Source organism: Falco cherrug, chromosome 3 (genome assembly GCF_023634085.1).
Source record: "Falco cherrug isolate bFalChe1 chromosome 3, bFalChe1.pri, whole genome shotgun sequence".
Classification (NCBI taxonomy): domain Eukaryota; kingdom Metazoa; phylum Chordata; class Aves; order Falconiformes; family Falconidae; genus Falco; species Falco cherrug.
The window spans coordinates 11,848,142-11,868,693 of record NC_073699.1 but is presented as its reverse complement, the minus strand read 5'-3'; the positions used below and the strand labels follow the sequence as shown (position 1 = coordinate 11,868,693).

At 40.8% G+C, this 20,552-nt stretch overlaps 1 protein-coding gene across 1 annotated transcript in view; it reads right to left on the bottom strand.

Annotated features, from left to right (window-relative positions):
• Positions 1–8,496: 8,496 nt before the first annotated feature.
• The window catches only part of MYO10 (myosin X), a 167,544-nt gene continuing 155,488 nt past the window's right edge, over positions 8,497–20,552 (bottom strand). The window contains exons 34-41 of the mRNA XM_055704335.1: positions 19,324–19,447; positions 17,293–17,590; positions 15,491–15,698; positions 14,750–14,886; positions 13,667–13,787; positions 10,760–11,212; positions 10,199–10,390; positions 8,497–9,935 (exon numbers count right to left, since the gene is read on the bottom strand). Coding sequence (XP_055560310.1) covers positions 9,825–9,935; positions 10,199–10,390; positions 10,760–11,212; positions 13,667–13,787; positions 14,750–14,886; positions 15,491–15,698; positions 17,293–17,590; positions 19,324–19,447 — 1,644 coding nt within the window. The 3' untranslated portion in view covers positions 8,497–9,824. The remainder of the gene's footprint in view (positions 9,936–10,198; positions 10,391–10,759; positions 11,213–13,666; positions 13,788–14,749; positions 14,887–15,490; positions 15,699–17,292; positions 17,591–19,323; positions 19,448–20,552) is intronic.

Sequence of the window (20,552 nt, the reverse complement as noted above, 5' to 3'; positions counted from 1 at the left end):
CAGGAATGTGTTACGTGTTGTCCTATGTAATTAGGACTCTGACACATCTTCTTAAGTATTTTACGTAGAAGTTTGTGTGTCAGTTAAAACAGCAGGCAGCAGCAGTCCTCTTCTACTCTCATCCCCTGCCCCATGCTTCGAAAACACAACATTTGAAAACACAAAACATTCAGTTTAACGTTCTAGGTTTTGGACTTCAGTACTGCCGTGTGGGTTGTTGCAACTAAGTAATGGTAGTTAAAGGAAATGCAGGGAAACTAGAGGCATAACTGTCAGTTAGTCTGAGGGAACAGCAATCGCCTTCCAGAAACACTTTTGTATAGAGGCTGTGCTCTGCTTTTTCAGCCATCAGCCTTGATTTTTTTTTGTAGCTGCTTAGGAAACACAGAATAGCAAAATTAACATGATTTTAAGTTTTGTGTGTCAAATGTAGCCAAGCATATCTTGTCTCAAATTGTATTTTACAAAAATATACATACAAAGGTCTTTTTTGCTATGGATTGTGTGTTGTTTTCTCTTACTGGTTTTTTTACTTATGTGTTCATAAATTTGTGTTTTCCTTCCTTTCTCTAAAAAGGAAGGACAATTTATGGGAGAGCTTCCTTTAAAAAAAAAAACCACCAACACTAATACCTTGTCATCAGCAGGATGATGCTGTTCCCAATGCTTGCACTGCCTCTGCTGGCTTTTTGAAGTTACACTTGTCTGGAAGATAGAGCACTGGCCAAAGGGTGAAAAGACCTGCATTCTGCTTCAGTGCTCCCACTGTCTATGCGTAAGAGGGAGAATGTTGCTTGTATCATCTTCCTGAAACACTTAATATTTCTTCTATCTTCCTGAACTGCTCTTTGTCTTCTCTGTTTGATTGAAGATTTTATAGGTGGGGGTGACCTTGTATGTGTTTGTGCAGTGCCAAGCCTAAGCAGGGTGCAATTTCAAACAGATTTTCCAGGTACTTTCCCAATATAAAGAATGAAAAAAAAACATAAGAACTTGTAATAAAAAAAAATAATGGTTGATTTACAAAACAAATCTCAAGAAAGGTCTGTGCTTGAAAAAGCTTGTAAGGGACCTTAAAATGAAATACCTACTTGCTTAAGGTTATGTGACTGCTTAGCATGTATGTAATTATGCTGGATTGTGGTAGACAGTATTAGTTGGTAGGACAAAATTGGAACTTGGTACTTTTAACACTGGGTCTGCAGATGTGTGTTTAGGGGAGTAATAATGAGCATAGCATGCTAAGCAAATTAAAGTTTCTTAATTCAGACTTTTCAAAATGCTCTTATGTTGCACTGAAATGTTTATCTGCTGGGCAGCTGGAATTCATTGGACCTAATTGGCCTTGTAAGCTAAAACGATGTTGTGGGTTGACCCTGGCTGGATGCCAGGTGCCTACCAAAGCTGCTCTCGCACTCCCCTCCTCAGCCAGACAGGGGAGAGAAAATACAATGAAAAGCTCAGGGGTGGAGATAAGGATAGGGAGATCACTCAGCAATCACCATCACGGGCAAAACAGACGCGACTTGGGGAAATTAATTTATTACCACTCAAATCAGAGTAGGTTAATGAGAAATAAAACTGAATCTTAACACCTTCCCCCCACCTCTCCCTTCTTCCCAGGCTCAACGTCACTTGCAAATTCTCTGCCTCCTTCCCCAGTGGTGCAGGGGGATGGGGCATGGGGACTGCAGTCAGTTCATCACATGTTGTCTCTGCTGTTCCTTCCTCCTCAGGGGAAGGACTCCTCACACTCTTCCCCTGCTCCAGCACGGGGTCCCTCCCATGGAAGACAGTCCTCCATGAACTCCTCCAACCTGAATCCTTCCCACAGGCTGCAGTTCTTCACAAAGTGCTCCAGTGTGGGGTCCCTCCCACGGGGTGCAGTTCTTCAGGGACAGACTGCTCCAGCGTGGGTCCCTGGCAGGGTCACAGGTTCTGCCAGCAAACTGCTCCAGCCTGGGCTCCTCTCTCCGTGGGGCCACAGGTCCTGCCGGGACCCTGCTCCAGCATGGGCTTCTCACAGGTCACAGCCTCCTCAGGCATCCACCTGCTCTGGTGTGGGGTCCTCCATGGGCTGCAGGTGGGTATCTGCTCCACCGTGGACCTCCATGAGCTGCAGGGGCACAGCCTGCCTCACCGTGGGCTTCACCACAGGCTGCAGGGGAATCTCTGCTCTGGTGCCTGGAGCACCACCTCCTTCTGCACTGAGATGTCTGCAGAGCTGCTGCTCTGACATATTCTCACTCTACTCTCCAGCAGCAGTTGCTGTTGTGCAGTCCTGCCCCCCCCCCCCCCCCCCCCCCCTTACATACACTATCCCAGAGGCACTACCACTGTTGCTGGTGGGCTTGGCCTTGGCCAGTGGCGGGTCCATCTTGGAGCTGGCTGGCATTGGTTCAGTCAGGCATGGGGGAACCTTCTGCCATCTTCTCACAGAATCCACCCCTGTAGCCCCTCTGCTACCAAACCCTTACCACACAAACCCAACGCAAACTACCAGGTGGTACAAGATGAAAAAATTAACTGAATGTTGATGCTGCTGCTTATCCAGAGATGTTAGTATTTGGTTGGTTGGTTTTTTTTTTCCTCACTGCTAGGTTATGCTTCTTAATGCCTGTCTGCTCAAAGGTTTTAGAACCCAGCAATGAATTAAGGTATGGCAGAATAATGCTTCAGTTTTAGTTTTTCTGTAATACGGATCATGATCAGGATGCTGTGATACCCCTGCATCAGATATTCTTTTTGTGTGGTTACTGTGTGTGAGAACAATAGTAAATGTTCCATTCTCAAATGCAGCATTGTTCTTTTCTGAATCAAGTTTTATAGAATTGAGCTAGTGTAAGAATATACAATTCTACATTTTGAGTTGTTGGCATTAGATGGATTATAGAGACAGGTCAACTTTAATTTAGAAAGGATGGTATCTCTGACATAACTGTTTAGGCCCTGAGACAAAGGAATTTACAGAAGAAAATGTATGTTGACAGGCTCAATAGCTATGGTCAAAGCCAGTTAAGAAACCACTTGAAACAAGCGATTTTAGCCCAGAAATAGTATTGTACAGCAATTTCATAAAATATTTATGCAACAATTCATAGGTCTTCCACACTAGACTATGTTGCTCTTCTTATCTGCTTAATCATGCCATGCAGAAGATCAGTAATTGATTTCGTGGATCTAATTTTGGACCTAATTACTTTAATCTCTTAGATAGCATTATGTGTTTGAATATAAGCGATAGAGAGTCAATAATGACTTTATAGGTTTAGCTCCGGTCTTCAGTCAGCTCTGCCTGAGAGCAGGCCAAGCAGGCCAGCAACTGCTGTGAATCTACTGATTGTTTTGAGTTTATGGCACAGGTAAGCTCATACGGGAGTTGTCATGGGCAAGGAAGGATCAGAATCAGCAAATTTGTACATGAGTCTTTTGGCTTTATTTGTAGGGAGAACGATCTACGCAAAACCATAGTATTGTCGTAGAACTATACGCTGCCTTAAGTATTATGGAAAGTAATTGGGTGCTTTTAATTATTACATTGACTTTTTCAACTTACTTTTTAGACAAAGACTACGTGGGTGATCTGTCAAGAGCCGTTTGATGCTGTGCTTTGTTTAAAAACTGTAGTTCAAGAGATCAAGATTCACAAAGTGGGAAGAAGCGTGGGACACACAAAATTGGGAGCAGGTGAGAATGGAGAGAGTATGTCAGCTGTGCAAGGAGCCAGAACCACTGCCCTGGTTGCTGCCAGGGAGAGTGCTACAGATCGTGGTCCCCACAGCTGAGGCTTGATGAGGGCAATGGATGTATTTGTGTGCTCTGGTGAAGGACTGTGAGTAGCAAAAGAGGTAATTTCACTTGAGAGTAAAAGGTAGAAATTCTTGGCAGCAATCTGTGGAGAGGACAGTTGGGTGTAAGGTAGGGTTTAGTAAACTGTCAAGCTCTTAGTGAGGAGGGGGCAAAGGTAATGCCTAGCTAGAGAAAACTGTATTGTGGCACTGTACCTAGAAGACTGACTGTGGTAGCATGGGTGCGGAAATACTCTCTCAGGAGGGGGCATGTAAGAAAAAAGTTAGGGAAATGTTTTTCAGAATGCAAAACAGATACAGTCCCTTTTATATAGAATTTCCCAGAGTGCACACAAGGTCCTTCCTTATGACTGAGAAAACAGATCTTGAAGATGGGATTAATTCAGCATCTACTTTTTTTTTAATTCTGAGACAGTCAAATGAGAGGATGTTTGTGATCTTATTTTTGGTCAGTTGGTAAATATCAGGAGCGTGATTCTGGTCTGCCAAGGAAAGGAGTGTGGGCGACTAACAGCAAAGGAAAAAAACTCCAACACTTATATGAGAAAAGGGAAGTAACTGAAAAAGTTTGAAAATTACTGTTTTATGATACAGAACATAGGGTTTTTTACAAAAATAAGATGGGTAGGAAGGTGATGAAAGGGTTTGGGGTTTGGTTTTGGGTTTTTTTTTTCAATTTTTTTTGTGTTTGTGTTTTTGTGGCTTTTTTTGTGTGTGTGTGGTTTGGTTTGGGTTTTTTTTGTTAAGGGACCTTTTTTTTAAAAAAAAAAAATACTAAATTTAATAATTGGGTTACCAGGCATGGTTTGAATTTCCTTTTAAATGTTTTCATTAGCAACATGATTGTAAGAACAGTGTTTGATGTGTATGAGGCAAAATTAGGTAGAATAATCATAAGGGAGGGACTGGATGCTGTTATGGGTAGGAGTAAGAGAAATTACATGTAATAACATAGAATGAAAAATCATATGCTTGGGAACTAATTTCAAGAACTAGTTGAAATCTTGTCAGTTAATTAAATTGGGCCCTTTATCCCCTCCTTTTATCTTTATGACTACAGAATTCTTTTGCAGAATTAAAGGAATGTCGCTATCAACAGTACTAGTGAGATTATGAGATACAAGTGAAGTACTTTCAGTTGATAAAAGAGTTTTAGACTGTTGTTATGAAGCAACTCTAAGGTGCTTAGAACACTGTACCATTCCCATCTTCATTTTTAAAGAATGTCAACTGTAATAGATGCTGAAAGATGCTATGAGGCTGATCAGGGAGAAGGGAGAACTTGCTTTTGAGAAAAGTTTATTTAAAAAAAGTTTTAGCTTGAGCAGTCTTGCAAAATGAAGGCTGAAAGATGATGCCACTAATAAAATTTACTGGGAGGGAGGAGTGAGCAAAAACTATGCATAGAGGAAAAATTATTAAAATGAAAAGGTTGTGCTAGGACAGGAACAAATGATCTAGTTGTGAATCAACTTCACACAAGAAATTTTAGGAAAAGCTCTACAGAGAAGTTCAGGAACAGCCTTATGAACGGGCTAATGTGGACAAGCAGAACCCCCCCTCCAATGCAGCAATAAAGAGTGACTGATCAGTCAGAAACTTGCAACTTTGGCCTGAGAAGTTTGTGTCTTTTTTTTTTTTTTTGTGTGTGTGTTGTTGTTGTTTGTTGTTGTTGTTGTCCTCTTTCTTCAGCCCTTCTGATGCTTAGTGTATTTTTCACCATATGATTGCCCAAAGCTAGAGATGGATGGGGGTGTTGGCATATCTGAGAAGCAGCCTGAGTAGCTGTTGATTGTCCTAATCCCACATCTGGTGGACCTCAAGAACGATGAGAGGACTCCCTCTTCCCTCTCCTACCCCAGCCTGTTGTCTTTTGATGAAGAGCAGATAAAATTATGCTACGGATGGAACCACTCTCTGTATAGGTCACTTCTTTGGATCGCTGCTGCCCTCTTCCGCTTGCTTCCCGTAACTGTTGTAGCATGTGTAGTTCTTGATGTGTTGCACCAAAGGTCTTGTGTCTGTTGGGAGGTGTTGTGGGAGACACTCCCACTGGATTCCTTCAAGATTAAACTTCATTAGATGTTTGCTTGTGATGCGACTTTAACTGGCATTAATAATTCAGTAGTTTGAAAGAAATAGGGGTAGATTGATTTAAAGTCCCATGAACTGATTGCAAATGCCCGTCCCCACGATCTCACCCACCTTACAGCCCTGTGTGTGTTTGTGAAGGTACGGTTGTGCCACAGCGCGGCTGGTAGTGGTGTTCCTGTATCTGGAGTGAAATGCAGCGGCACCATGTCGAGTAGAATTCATTATATTCAGGACAGTGCTGGTGTATTTGGTTCATACCCTTCTGTATTTAGTTCACAGAGCTGTAAATTGTCAAGAGTGTGTGTGCTGTGAGTGTATCTGTCAGCGCTGAGGAAGCTGCCGCTGTTCTGCCCAGGTGGCTGTAAAATGGACTTACACCGGCATGACTCGTAATGCTGTAGCACGCCTGTGTTCAGTGTTTGTACTGGTGCAAACCCGTGCATACCTGTTACAGCCATATGCCTCAGAAACGCGGGGCTTGAAACCTAGCTTTCTGATGCAACACTTTTTGGGTGAAGCAATTTCCTCTGTATAACTGCTGTAATTAAGTTTATTAGGAATTCTGGCTCCCTGACAAATGGATGTATGTGTATTAGGAGGCACCGGGAAAGTGCTAGACTGAAGCCTGAGGACATAGGTGGAACTGAGGCACGGCCAGCTTCAAGGTGTGCTAAGATGACAGGCAATTGTATTGCCTTTGCAGCTGCTGCTCTGTTCCTAGGCCAGCCTGCATCGTTTCTGCTCAGCCTGGGCTCTTGCAGCGTGGCCGGCTGATGGGATCCCAGGGTGTTTGTCACTGTGGCTATATTCCACCAGGCACTGTCAGAGGGCACAGGAACCTGATGATGCTCCCAGAGGGTTTTTGACAGGGTCAGTGTAACTACCCAGGGGTGGTGGATCTCCTGGAGTGGAGCAAGCAGCTGCCCCACAATCAGGACCAGGCCTGAGGGCAGGATGGGCAGTTGGGGCCATGTGAGCCCAGCAGCAGGAGACAGGCAACGAGCAGGAATTGCTGATCTTTGTTCTCTCAGAAAACAGGCAGTTTCAAATTCTGAAAACCACAGCATGCACAGCATTGTTCCTTCTCTCTAGAGGAAATGGGCAAGGCATGGCATTTCTCCGAGAACCCTTTAACTTCTAATACTCAGTTCTTTGTGATTTCTGATGTACTCAGCCTACAAGAGTAGCAGTTGCAATACTACAGCCTGTCCAGAAGTATAGATCTACTCTTTCTTTTACAACTAGTGGTAAGCTTCTAGTGTTTGCTTTTTTGAAAACACAAATATTTAGTTCAAAAGAAGAATAAAAGTAAAAATGTTTCCTGTGATGAAAGCTCCTCTCTTCTGATAAACTTAACTGGTACTGTCACAGAAGAGATCACAGGCAGGAGAGAATTTCTGGCCCTAGCAAGACATTTAATGTATTCTTGGAATAAGCTTCTACTGAGGGAAAATAATTTGCAAGAGTAAATCATCTTCTCAATCAATTTTAACATATTTTATAGTTTAAGGAACACTGTTTTCACTTCCAAACCCAGGTCTATTATGCAGTATTTATTTTGATAAACTCTGCATTCTTTCTTGTATCAACAACTATGAAATCTTTTATTTGCTTCAACAATAGTAATTGAAGTAAGATTTGCATGGCAGGTTGGTAGAACTGGCACAAATGAAGAGAAGCTCTTAGGTATAGCGATAGCCACTTCTGTGTATCGACTGACAGCAAACATCCCTCCTAATGGTTGACAGCATCCAGAAGTCAGGAGGTAAATAAATTTGGATTGGAGAAGTAGCATCAGCTTCTCAAGACCGTGACCCTGAACAAGATTGGCACCTTGTCTATTCCTGTTTTTTTAAACAATTAACGATGATGATGGTGGTATGTCAGCGACTTCTCCAAGCATGTTTACCAAACAGCCCATAGATAAAACTGAACCTTCCTGCTGCACGAGCTGAAATGTATAAATTATGTCATTCCAAGGATGCCTTGCTAAGAGCAGCTAAATTCTTTGTAAACAACTTGGATATGGAAAAAATCAGAAATGCTACATCTCAGATACTCTGTGTGTGTGTAGCTCTACATATTGGAGTTGTAGTTCTCTCATATTTCTTGTCTTCAATTAAGTTCACCTTTGCTGGGAGGGCAGGGACATGACATTGGTAGTGTGATGTAGCAAGCCTTTAGGGACTGAGGGGCAGTGTCACAGATTAAGGAGGTGGAGGATTCCTCATAGCAAGCCTTGTAAAGGCTACGTACACTTACAAGGGCAGCACGTGCTGCGCTACCATGCTGTGGCTGGCTAGTAAAACCAGGCCATCTTACATCAGAGCTACACAAATAGCAAAAGCTTTACTTGCACATACCTTGTGGAGTGGAATTGCTCAGCAGTCCTTCCTCTCTGTCTTGTTAGTGTAACTGACACACATCACATCATCAAGGAAACCTGTCCCATTACAACGCAAAGCACATGCACCTTTTCGAAAAAAAGCATATTATACAGCCTATGCTGTGTTCAGGGCTAGGCTTGGAGAACACAGACAAAATCAGGGCTTTGTTGCAAGTCTAACTCAGCACAAAGCAGAAACACAGCACATCACATATATTTTTTTTATTGCTGGACTTGGTTTTTTTTTTCCCAGTAAGTAGGCATGATTCCTTAAAGGCTGAGGTTTTTAATAACAGTACGGTTTTTAAGGTTTCTTTTTTTGCTGTGGATAAAAAGATACCTTTGATCAAAGTCTTGCCTTATATTACAGTATTTCTGTACAAAAATAAAAGTCCAAAATCAGCTTATTATTAGCTGGTATTCCCCAATTTATTTACAGGGTACTGTCAAAAACTTCATCAGGCAACCAGGTAAAATAGAGAACTTTGTATTAAAGCAGTTGCATTGTATAACTTTGCGTTCTCTAGTCCACTCTGAAGGGCTCTGACGTTTGGCAGTCAGTCTGGGTTGGAGAGTCCAGCCAGAATTATAAAAGAGCGATGTCTTTAAAGAAAGAATTAATATTAAAAACTTAAGCTGACATTATGGAGTACTGAACTGATAATTGTATTTCCATATTAGGGTAGTCTATAAATATTCTCAGCTACATCTCTTTATAATACAGCAGATGCAGAATGCAGAATTCTGCTACTTATATGGTAATACATATTTGCAATAGTAAAATCAATGTATGAAAATTTTGGAAATTACTTGTTAATAAAACTGCTTATAAAGTAACCATACAATTGTAACAACTATAACTCTGAACTATTACAATGTACAGAAAGACTGTTTACACCATTGCACATACTTATTCCCTTTGCTTCAAAAGACTTGTGAAATACAGAATAAAATTAGTCAAATTTGACTGACAGTTCAAATGTGCATGCACAATGTGCACATCTGTGGAAGCAAGAGGAAATTTCAAAATGTTGGCATCCATCAGGAAGGCTGCCAGCAGCTCTCCAAACAAATATGCCTTACTCCTCTTCCCTCTCCCTTCCCGCATGTATACAGGCCAGTAGATTAGTGCAGTATGGATGACTATAACTTTGTTTTCAGTGTTCTGAAGGGAAAAAAAAATCCTCTTGACTTTTATCAGCAATTTTAGGTCAATACAAGTTGGGTTTAATATTGTAAGGCACTTATTACTGCTTGTATGGCAGTGGATCAAGTCTTAAGGCATTTGTTACATCAACTGAAGATAATAATGCTTTGGAAAGTTTTGAACGAGCCAGCAGTTCTAGTATGTGACTATTTCAGCTGATTTTCCCCTCCCCGCCCCATGGTCTTTCTAAAACAACGTTTGAAGATATTTTCCATGGAAACTCTGGTTCTTGGTTAGCTTGTCATCAGATGTGATCAGTATCATCAGGTCGTTTTGAGGCCAAGCAGCAATATGTTCTATTTAGAGCACAGTAGAACTGGTTTTGTTTTCACCTGGAGCTGCCCTGACTTCCATGACTACTCACGGATCGAGAGGTGCTGTAGCGTTTTTTCACAATCATACTGATGTAAGCTTTCATCAGCTTTGCAATGTCAACCACCTGCCAAGAGAGTATAAAGAGCAAATTCTTCGTAAAGTAACAGCATGCAAATGAGTTTCTTTAGATGCTAACACTATAAAACTGTCAAACTTTAAACAGAATCCTTTTGTGGTTAAACAAATAAAAATACTTAGCACTTCATCTCATTATGTCTTCCCTTTAGCTTTACAGGGATCTTGAATAAATCTGTAACATTTGCAGCAATTACTAAGTAGCCTGGCTATCGGAACAGGAACAGTAACAAAATTCCTCCTTGCTCTTACCTCAGAAGTTTCAAAAAGAAGTTCTCTCTCATCCACCACAATCTTGTAGGTGTTGGCAAGCGGTGCACCAAATGACAAGATATGTTCATACTGAAACACCTCCAGAGGCCTTCCTTCCCCACGCTTGTAGACAGAAACTGCATCAGCACTGACTCCAAGCCACAACTCTTGTGGGAATCCCCCTTCTTTACACTGGAAGAAAAAATGTAAATTAACAGCAAAGGGAACAGCGGGAGCCACAGAACATTTACTGTTGACATTCTTGTCTGTGACCGTTTTTTAAAAAGCACATGTTGCTTGTTGTCCCTCTTTGAATGTAGCCTTCTACGCTTCGCAAACTTGTTTGCAACCCATCAGGCTAGCATTCTATCCCTCTGTATTTTATGGTTAACAAGTAGATTTGAATGGCTACAGTGCCTGCTAACAGAAATATGCTTTCAATAGCTAACGTTGTATTATATCAGCTGTCTGAGCATTGTGATACCGTATTTATGGCTTCACTGGTCTGTAATGAAATGTACGGTACAAAGTGTAGTTTGAATTTCAGGAGGTCTCACTCACCTCTACATCGAAGAGTGTTGAGCCATAGCCAGGCCATTCTTTAATCAAAGCCATGTACTTTGCCATAGCCTGCTCCTGGTTCATCCTCTGGAGTTTTTTCCATTTGTCAATAATACTAGTCCTGGCAGCTGAGATTTCCTCTTTGACCCACATGTCTAACATCTGATCCTCCTCAACCTTCTGTTTGCTGACAGAGCCGCTGCGAAAACTCCTTCGCAACGTTCCTTCAAGAAAGCTGGCTCGTTTCTTCTCAGCCTTCTCTGCTGCAGTAAACGTTTTGGTAGACTGTGTAATCCGAGACTTCAGCTTTTGCAGGGGATAGACCTCCTCGATTTCTGGCACGCTGGTGTGCAGGGTGTAATCTCCCTGAAGGTACTGAAGACGCAAAGCTGCAAGGACCTGGAGGGTTTCTTCAGGAGCAGGATAATGTCCTCTAATCAGTGCTTCATGAGCCTACAAATGGGAAAAAAACCCAGCTTTTTATGTACAAAACAGCCTTTGAAAGGACTAAGAGAGAAACGGGAAGATTTACTGGCAGGCAAACCCAGGATCTGAAATAAATGATCCATTACATAAATCAAATGTGGTAAATCCCTTGGCAAATTTCTTGAACTGGGTAAGACAGGGTTTACCAGAAGAACTGCAAGGCAATTGAGGAGCTTGCTACATGGGAATTACTGTTTCTAGTACAGCTCTTAGTGAGCTCACATATATAAGAGCAACTGAATTAATAAAGGAAAATAAAATGTGAAGGGGAGAAAATCAGGATCTAAACATCTGATTGGGAGGAAGCATACATGTTCAAGGGCATTAAGAAGAAATGAATACCTAGTCTTGCTTACTGCTATCAATAACCCAGATGTGAAAACTGACATTTCCACCCAAACAAGCAAAGCCCTAGGGCAGCTTTGTAATAAACCTCACTGAGGGAAAACAGTAACTATCTTCCATGGATCCCAGATAAATTAGTAAAATGTTTATGTGTTATAGTGGTCTGTAGCATCAGCTCTGAACCAAGATGACTCTTTCAAATCCTAGCTCTTTTCATACCTATTCAAACCTTTAGAAATGTGCACCAGCTAGGACTCACTTTTTTTTTTTTCCTTATATATGGCACTAGTACAGGAAACAAACATGCCTCACGTCTGGAGATGCAGGAATTGCAAGCAGTTTAATAAACACACAGAGATAATGCACATGTAAGAGCTAGTTCATTTAGGTGTACGCTTAGGATGGAGATAAAATGTGCCTTTAAACATGCAAGATGGTTTACCTGAGATTGTACACATATGCATGCAGAAGAAAGCGGTGCCTTGTGGAAACAGAAGGACAGTATTTTAATGTGGAAGAACTAAAAGACTTTCTTCAGCGCCTTATGAATTACAGGATTCAGACTTTAAAATAATGGAGCTTACAGAACTAAAACTGATGACAAAAGGGAACTTTCTTAATTGGCTGGTCAATGACTGACGTTAAAAGCAGGCAATTCAGAAAAAAGAACAGAACTGATGTTAGAATGTAGTAAATCACAGCTTTAAGGTATTGCTGTAATAATTGCTTTATAACTGAAATACTACTGGCCTTGGCAAGATGTAAAGTATTTGGCTAAACACCAGTCAGAATGCTAAACACTAAACAGAATGCTGCATGAAAACAACCTGCTTCAGTGAACGTGCTTGTTTTAGCTGTTCATATGGAAGACTATCTAAATCTGCCTCTTAAACCAAAAATGTAATGTAAAATATCTGATGCTAAGCTGTCACGGATTTTCTTCTTACTGTCTCAACTTATCCCAAAGCAGAGCCAGTAACTGGCTGACTCCTCTATACGTAGAACCAGACAGACAGAACAGTCATCTATTGCCCAGATCCTTTAGCCGACAGTAAGCGGGTGTGGACTGAGCTGCAACAGCAGGCTCTAGAAGGAGACTTTTGGTAGACTCATGATGTAATAGGGCGCCTTAAAACCGAAGCTGTGAACAAGAAGAAACGCTATTACAGTGAAGATGTTTCTGATCCTGTAGAAGGGGAAAAGGCTTCGTATATACGAAAACTGAAATATGTCAGTTCTCAATTACATCAGGCTTGCTTACCAGCAAGGACGTCAGGTCTTGACAGTGCAAACAGCCTTACATAGAAATCTTTATCATGAAGAAGGTGTCCGCTGGAAGCAGTTTTAGCCATTTGCAATTCAGTAGAAAAGGAGAAGGTCCATAAAACTGCCATCAGTGAGAGTTTCTGAGCAACTACAGGACTTCATATAGTAGAAATCCAACTGCTGACACGTTTGATTTTCATTATAAATAAATTCCACTTATATTGTTTTGCAATATGGCCTCATTCTGAGCTCAGCACATTCATTAAGTGGATTTCTGCTCATCATAGCTGTTCTATGGTTACTGCTGAGGCTGGACTGATTTGTTTTACTATGGTGCCTATGAAATAATCCGTTTTTGAAAAGAGAAAAAGCTGTTGTTGGATTACTTCTGTACAGTTGCCAGCATGGGCCTCTAATCATTAACTTGCTTGCCATTTACACGTTTTTCACTTTATTTCTTGCACTTCCTTTAGAAAATTGTTTTGTAAGAGCAAAATTAAAAGCGCGTTATCATCCTGTTCTTTTTCATCCAGCTTAGACCCAGTTATCCAGTTTTCTACCACCACACATAAAGCTAATCACAAGTAGTGCAGAAGTAAGAAAAGCTGTAACACTAGGTAATCGTATGTGCTTCACTTATGTCATGATAAGCGTGTTTTGACCACTGAACTGCTTTCTTTGCACTTGATGCTTGAGTAGCGGTGGATTTAGTTAAACAGAAGCATAATCAAAACTCTCTCTGTGCTGCCTAGATCACTTGCTTTTTTCCTCTTCTTAAAAGTGCTTCGGAATGGAACCTTTGTCCTTTACCTGCTCAAACATAAAGGCAAATTCCACACTATCTTTTGGGACGTTTTCTGTGTCCAGGAAGCAGTAGAGCTTGAAGTAGAACTTCCAGTGCATCTCCCCGGCTTCAGCAGTGGCAGCAAGCCTGCACAATTGTGTAAAGAGGAAAGGAGAGATCAGATCTGTAAAATCAAACTCCTTTCTAAATTGACACCTGAAGAATCGAAGCAAGGCATCAGCTGAATTTTGCTTTGTTACACCTGCTGTCAGTCTACTGTTGATGGGAGCTAATTTTCAGCAGTATCCCTGACTGGACCGATGTCATTTGGGGAGAGGTGGATGGGTGCGTGTATTCAGAGCCTACAGCAAAATTGAAGAATTACAAATGTTGACTCAGTTCTCAGCCAACTGTTTCTAACCCAAATTCTCTTAATAAACTTTTCCTTGCAGCTCAGTTAGGTGTTGATGAAAGCAACATTCTGAAGTCCTGTTATAAACTGTAATTGCACAACACTTCAGACATTCCTTCTCCCCGCCCCCACTCCCCGTTGTTACATGGATAAAGGAGGCTGATTTCCATGCATACAACATAAGGATGACAAACACTTATTTGGGCTTATATCACATTTTCTTACTACAGTAAGAACCACCTATGGGTGGTTTCAATTTTACTGGTAAGAAAAGTGTTGTGAGCTATACTGTGGTGACTTTCACGCGAAGTTTGGCAACAGGTAATCCAAGTGGCAGTGACTGCCTGGAGTTCAGTTCTCCCAGTACTGGGGCAGCCACAATGTTAGTAATGGTGGAAAAATCTGTAGTAGTGGAAAAGAAAATGTGGAAATAGTGATGAGAAATAATACTCTACTGGTGTCAAGACAAGAGGAAAATCAAACATAAACGAATCGGTGGCTTATTAATTCCTTTAAAAAAAAAAAAGAAAAAAGAAAAAAAAAAAAGATGCTTTTCTTCCAGAAATGGTCATGTGTGTAATTCAGCTGCACCATCACAAACAAGCAAGAGAAAGAGAAAATTCAGCATTATCAACATTGAAAATGCATCTAATTGCTACTTATTTGAGTGGTGAGACAGAAGGAGAGGCAGACTCACTTTTCAAACTTTGCCAAGACATCAGCCACAATGGTTCTGCTTTCAATTGCTTTATCAGTAGTTCCATTGTATTCAAACAAAGCAAACATATTTCTACTATCCTCCATGGCCAAGCCACGAATTAACTTCTCAACCACCTAATGAAAAACAGCACATTAAAAACCCATAGCATGGAAAAGGAGCACCACAGAGTAAAACAAATAATTAGAAGAAAATTCAGAGCTCAGTTTTACATTGGGCTAAAAATGTTACTAACATGTTCTCATTAGCAGTATTAATTGCTGTCAACTTCTACTTTAATTTTTACAGTAAATAATGCTGATTCTTTCAGAATATGTATGCGCTATCATCTGGCCAGATATAAACCCTGTATTTCACCATCTCAGCAAGAGTCCTTCCAGTTTTAGGGAGCAAGCTGGCTCTCATATGCACTAAAATCTACTGAAGTTACTCCAGTAATGCCTCTACTGAATTGCTTAGTCTTTCCTGTAATTTTTCCTGTAAGAGGGAATTCTAGTTGGGTACTCCTCTGCAGAATAAAACCAATTTTTATGGCAGGGATTTCTTCAGAACACACTGGGGAGCTGGAGGGCGAGCTCTGTTAGCCTCCCCTCCCCTGAAATGACAGACTGGTAGAGAAACCCCCAGTGCTTCCAACGCCTAACACTACCACTGTCTGGAACCGGCATGTGAAGGGATGCACTGACTTTGTGCCAAAGCCATTCTGCCACCACTTCTCACCTCTCCGGCTGTAGTGTGCGAGTTGATTGTAATCTTACAGGAGCCACCACCATGGCAATAAACTGTGGATGTCATCTCCTGCCTGCCGATCAGAGCTTCTATTTCGTCCCGTGATGGCACAAACTCTCTGCATTTGGTTTTCTTCAGAGATTCGTAAGTAAAAAGTGCGTATTTCTCCATTTCAGTTCCTGGAAACTGGTCACGAACCCTGTGAGACAAATATTACTACTTTAAGCTTGCCATCTATGAAATAGAAAGTTTACTTATTTGAGAATGGTTTTTTCCCCTGAAAGTACTTCTGTATCCAGTACACTATTTAATTGACATCCTCAAAGGTTTGTTTTCACTGTCAAGGAAAGTGTTCTAACTTGTGATTTACTGTGGGATAACTTAGATACTTACTTTCTCATTTTGTTCTACAAACCTACTGGAAAGGAAAAACTGAACTACCTTTATAGCATTAACTACAGGAATCTTGTAATGACTCAGATTTGACAGCAAGATAACTATGAAAAGCTTCCTGTAATCAACTCCCCTTTCTATCAGTAACAGTTGTTGAATGAAGGCTAAACTGCACTAAGGTACTACAGAAAAAAGTAAGAAAACATATTTTGACCGTTCTTGTAGTATTGCCACTTAGGATACTTGATTTCTATTCCTCTTAAAGACTCTCTCTAGATCTTACTGTTCAGCAGCTAGTATTATGCGTATTCGCTAACAGCTTCAGTGAACTCAACTCTGTAATTATTGAAAACTGTTGAATTTGGGTAGCTTTCAGTACAGAGTGCTTCTGTATTTCCAGTGATAAAATGTCAGCTTCTTAAGAGCTACTGAGGTTTAATTCATGTGAAAAAGTACAGAGATCTGTGATCTACAAGGCAAAAAAAAAGATTAATGCAGTATTACAGAAATGCTGTAAGCTGACTATGCATCTACAATATTGAAACCAAGCTGCAAATGTTGTATCAGTTGCGTTTTTTTTAACTAGGGGGACAGTTTATGAGCCGAATTAAACTGAGAAAGTGAATCAATGTTGGACTCTTTCGTTTTAATAGTTATATAAAGGGATTGATATTTTTCACTGATCTTACTCTGGTTGAAAGCTGTATCTTCAATACAAGCATTTTAAAAATATTTATAAAATAATTAGATGTAGCAAAGCGATTGACAAAGTCCATGCTCTAGCACAAATAAAGACAAGACTTGTACATTACTGAGAACAGTTTGTTGCTGTTGGACTAACTTTCCTAGTTACACACTGCATTCTTCTGCTGCATCACAGCAAGAGAAACCCCACATTCTGGTTAATGCTGAACTGTCACCAATATCTTAAAATTAGATCTGCAAACATACATTTTTACCTCCAATACATCTTTAAATATGATGATGTTTTTTTTATATGCATGATGCATGCCTCATAAAACCAAGGTAAGGAGGACAAAGAATTTTTAACAGGTTGATTTGGACAGTTGAGAATGGGACCCAGGGGTACAGGCTGCAAGTCACTTAAGCAAGTTTATACAATTACAGAAAGCCACCCTTTTGTCAACACAAACAACTGTGCATTCGGTTTTGTGGGATTTTTCTCGATTCTTCAAATGAGAACAATTCCACCTAGATCAGCTCATACACGCTTTTCATACAACGTTTTATTTTTAGATTCGTTGTTTGGCATACATTCACTAAGAGAATGCATGTTCCAATCTCACTTGAAGATATCTAAACACTGCTACAAGTTGTGGTGAAGAAAACAGTAAGTGAAGAAACTTCTTTTCTTGCTTTAGTAGTTCAAAGCTTCTCACCTTTTGAGATGGAACTTGAGATATTTAAGGATGCTGCGACTCGGCAGAAACGTGCAACTCATGCAGGTGAGTATCTGCCAACTATACAGGTTCCCCGCGCTCCCGGGGTTAGGCACTTTATTGGTCTGCTTGATGAGCTGACAGTAGAGCTCATCTCGAAGAGGTCGTAAATCATGTCCTGTTTGGAGGATACCTTGGATTATAGGGATGGGATCAGACATAGACTCCAGCTGCTGTAAAGAATTAAATATCTTGATGGCTTCATCCTGCAGAGTTGTATAGCCTTTGTCTTTCAGCACTAGAAAAGAAAAATATGGAGAAAGGTGCTTAGACGGAGATATGCAAGAGAAAGCACTCAGCCTTAATGTAGGAATTGCTTAATGCTAGTCAGTGACCCTTATGCAGCATATTAGAATGGATCTTTTCCATTCCAAATGTATGATGCAAACTAGTTTTAGGAGCTAATTTGCTGGTAAGTTTTCTTCCAAATTTAATGAAATCCCACTCTGACGTTTTCTGACATCATAACTTGGTAAGTATATCTTGCTTGATCGTTTTTTTTGATGGAGAATCTTCCTTCCAGAGCAATCCACACTGCTGAAGTGTCTATCACATTTCACTGTCAAAAGCGAAAACCTAATCAGATCATAAGTGAGGTGAAGCACGACCGTGTTATGGAAAGTGACAAAGATACATGGCATCGCTTCTGTTTGCAGCAGCAGCATTTCCATTAAATCCAAACAATATTACTAAACTAAATAATTGCCGTGACACCGCAGCTTGTTTTTTGAGTGCTGGAAAAGGTGGTGATTATTTTTGTACCACAGGTTATTCAACATGGGCTAACAACTTCTACAATCTACTTAAAAGAACCATGCAGTTCTTGGGTTCAGGAGATGGAAGAGATTGCTCTGATGTCTGAATCAGTTAGCCCTACTAACCATCAAAGCACAAACAGATGTATGTTACGAAGTTTCTAACCTGACATTATACTATTACAGAAAATAACTAGCATCGGTCCATCTGTGGAGCTACATTTAGTATGGGAAGATTTTGGCAAGACTTCTGCCTCAGAGGGAACTAGTTGTTCCTGTCCACGGTGGATAGAGAGCAACCGTGCTGCACTCCTGCATGGGACAACCAGCTCAAGTGCCAAGAAGATCAGAACTGTGCCTTGCCACTGTATGGGAGAACGGTGAAGAGAAGGGAAAGGTTTCTCCTAGGATTTTCCTTGTCGTATGAGCAGAAGAGTATCACTTGAGTTGCCAGGAAGTCTTACCTGAAATACCTTAGCTTTTAATCAGCTGTGACCTCCCACCCTCCTCCCAAGGATGAAACTTCTGATCTGAGTCATATCTTGTCTAAAATGCAGTTGCAAAATAAGGTAAGCAAATTCATTTAAGGACACCAAATTCACAGCCGTCAATACCTCTGAACCATTCATTCAAAACCAACTTCTAATTTAGTGAACTAATTTAGGGAACAAAGGATATTGGAATATATGATTACCTCTGTTTCATGAGTAAATTAACCATTACTTTTTAAAACTGTGTCCACTCAAATACTGTTTCCCACAGATAACACTTCCCACCACAATGGATGAAACTTACACTTGTTAATTGGAAGTTGTGGCTGCTGTATCTCCCCACATGGGGTAGAAAGCAACAGTGATTTGAGAAGGAGAATATGAATCAAGGAGACTGAATGAATTGGGTTTATTTGCTTATTTCAGTGCAAGGCTTTTCAAACTCGGTCTTCTTAGCTGTATTGCTGAGGGTAATAAACTTGTATTAAAGCAGCAACAGTAACCTTCCCTTCTCTAACATCCACGCAGGAGCACCACAAGTCCATGGCTCTATGCTAGACAAACTGCTATTCTCTAACTCCTGGAAGAGAACAGGGAAACTTGTCTACTTGCATTATGAATATACACTTTGCCTAACGTTAACTTCACTATAGCCCACTGACTAAAAAATCCCGTGCTCTGGTTTAATCTTTCGTAAGGAAAAGTGTTTCTATGAAAAAACTTACAGTTGAGATTGATGTCCCCATATGGCAGCGGCAGCAATGGCGAGTGCAAAGGATGATGAGTGTAACGGAGAATAGGGTTTCTTTTATAAATCTGTTCAACCACATCAGCATTCAGGCAGTTTTCCTGTTGGAGTGAGAGAAAAGCAGGATTTGGGGTCTGGTGTTAAAAATAATGCAATGCTTTGTGCTCTCAGGCTGGCTGTGAAAAAACTAGTCATCGCTGTTACCAACACTGCTTGGTGCTAAATCCAGTTGTGGGTCCTGTGGCTACCCTGGTGCTCTACGGGCTATGAATGCTTAGTACCTGCTAGCCTCCAGCCTTGCATAGCTTACTTTATCTGTGCAGTAAAGAGCAAACCACAGCAGAGCTGCAGGAGACAAACATGAAGTTTAATAACATTTTTTGAAGTGTGTTTTCATTTTACAATAATTTTTACTCCAGTATTTCATAACTGGAATTAACACATCTATATCCAAGTTTTATTTAAAAGTATTTCTCCAGCATAAGTAATTGGCCTTTTCAGTTAGAACCTACAGATGCTACCACAACAAAATGGTGCAGAAAAACTGCTGCTGTAAACCTTACGCACCCACTCTGATGTCTAAGTACTGTTCTTTCTTAGGCCAAGTTTGATTAACGTGTGACCACCGTCTTCTACCAATCCTGAACTTCCACATATGTCTACTGCTCTGAAAACAGCATTCATAGTCTTGGAATTTAGGACTTGATACTACTTTTCCATGAGAGAAGAGGTGGCACTCTCTAAGGGAAAAGATTAGTCGCAGTTCTCCCCTCTTTCCTTTTTTTTTTGGTCTCTTCTGAGAATCATCATCCTCTCTCCAGCAAGCAAAAATCTCCAAGCTGTTCTCTGGCTATGCGCGCAGTGTCTCCAACAGGACTATAAAGCAGTAGAGCATTAACTGAATATGTTTCTCGTTGCGCAGAGACATGAGATGCCTAGCCTATGTTATCATAAAACAAGAAAAGAATCATAATGAAAAAAACACAAGAAGAAATCACGAGAGCTGTCTAGTTCACATACTGGTGTGCTGCCCACTGCAGATGTAGCCAAACAGGTCTGCTGACTCGTGCACTTGCACGCTGCACTCTACTGCCAGGTATAGCAGTTACATAAACCAGTAAAACTTGTTACTGCTTTCAGGGAAAAAAGTTACCCCTCTTGCCCTCCAAGTTGCACCTCACACTTTGCTCTTTTACTGTTTAGACA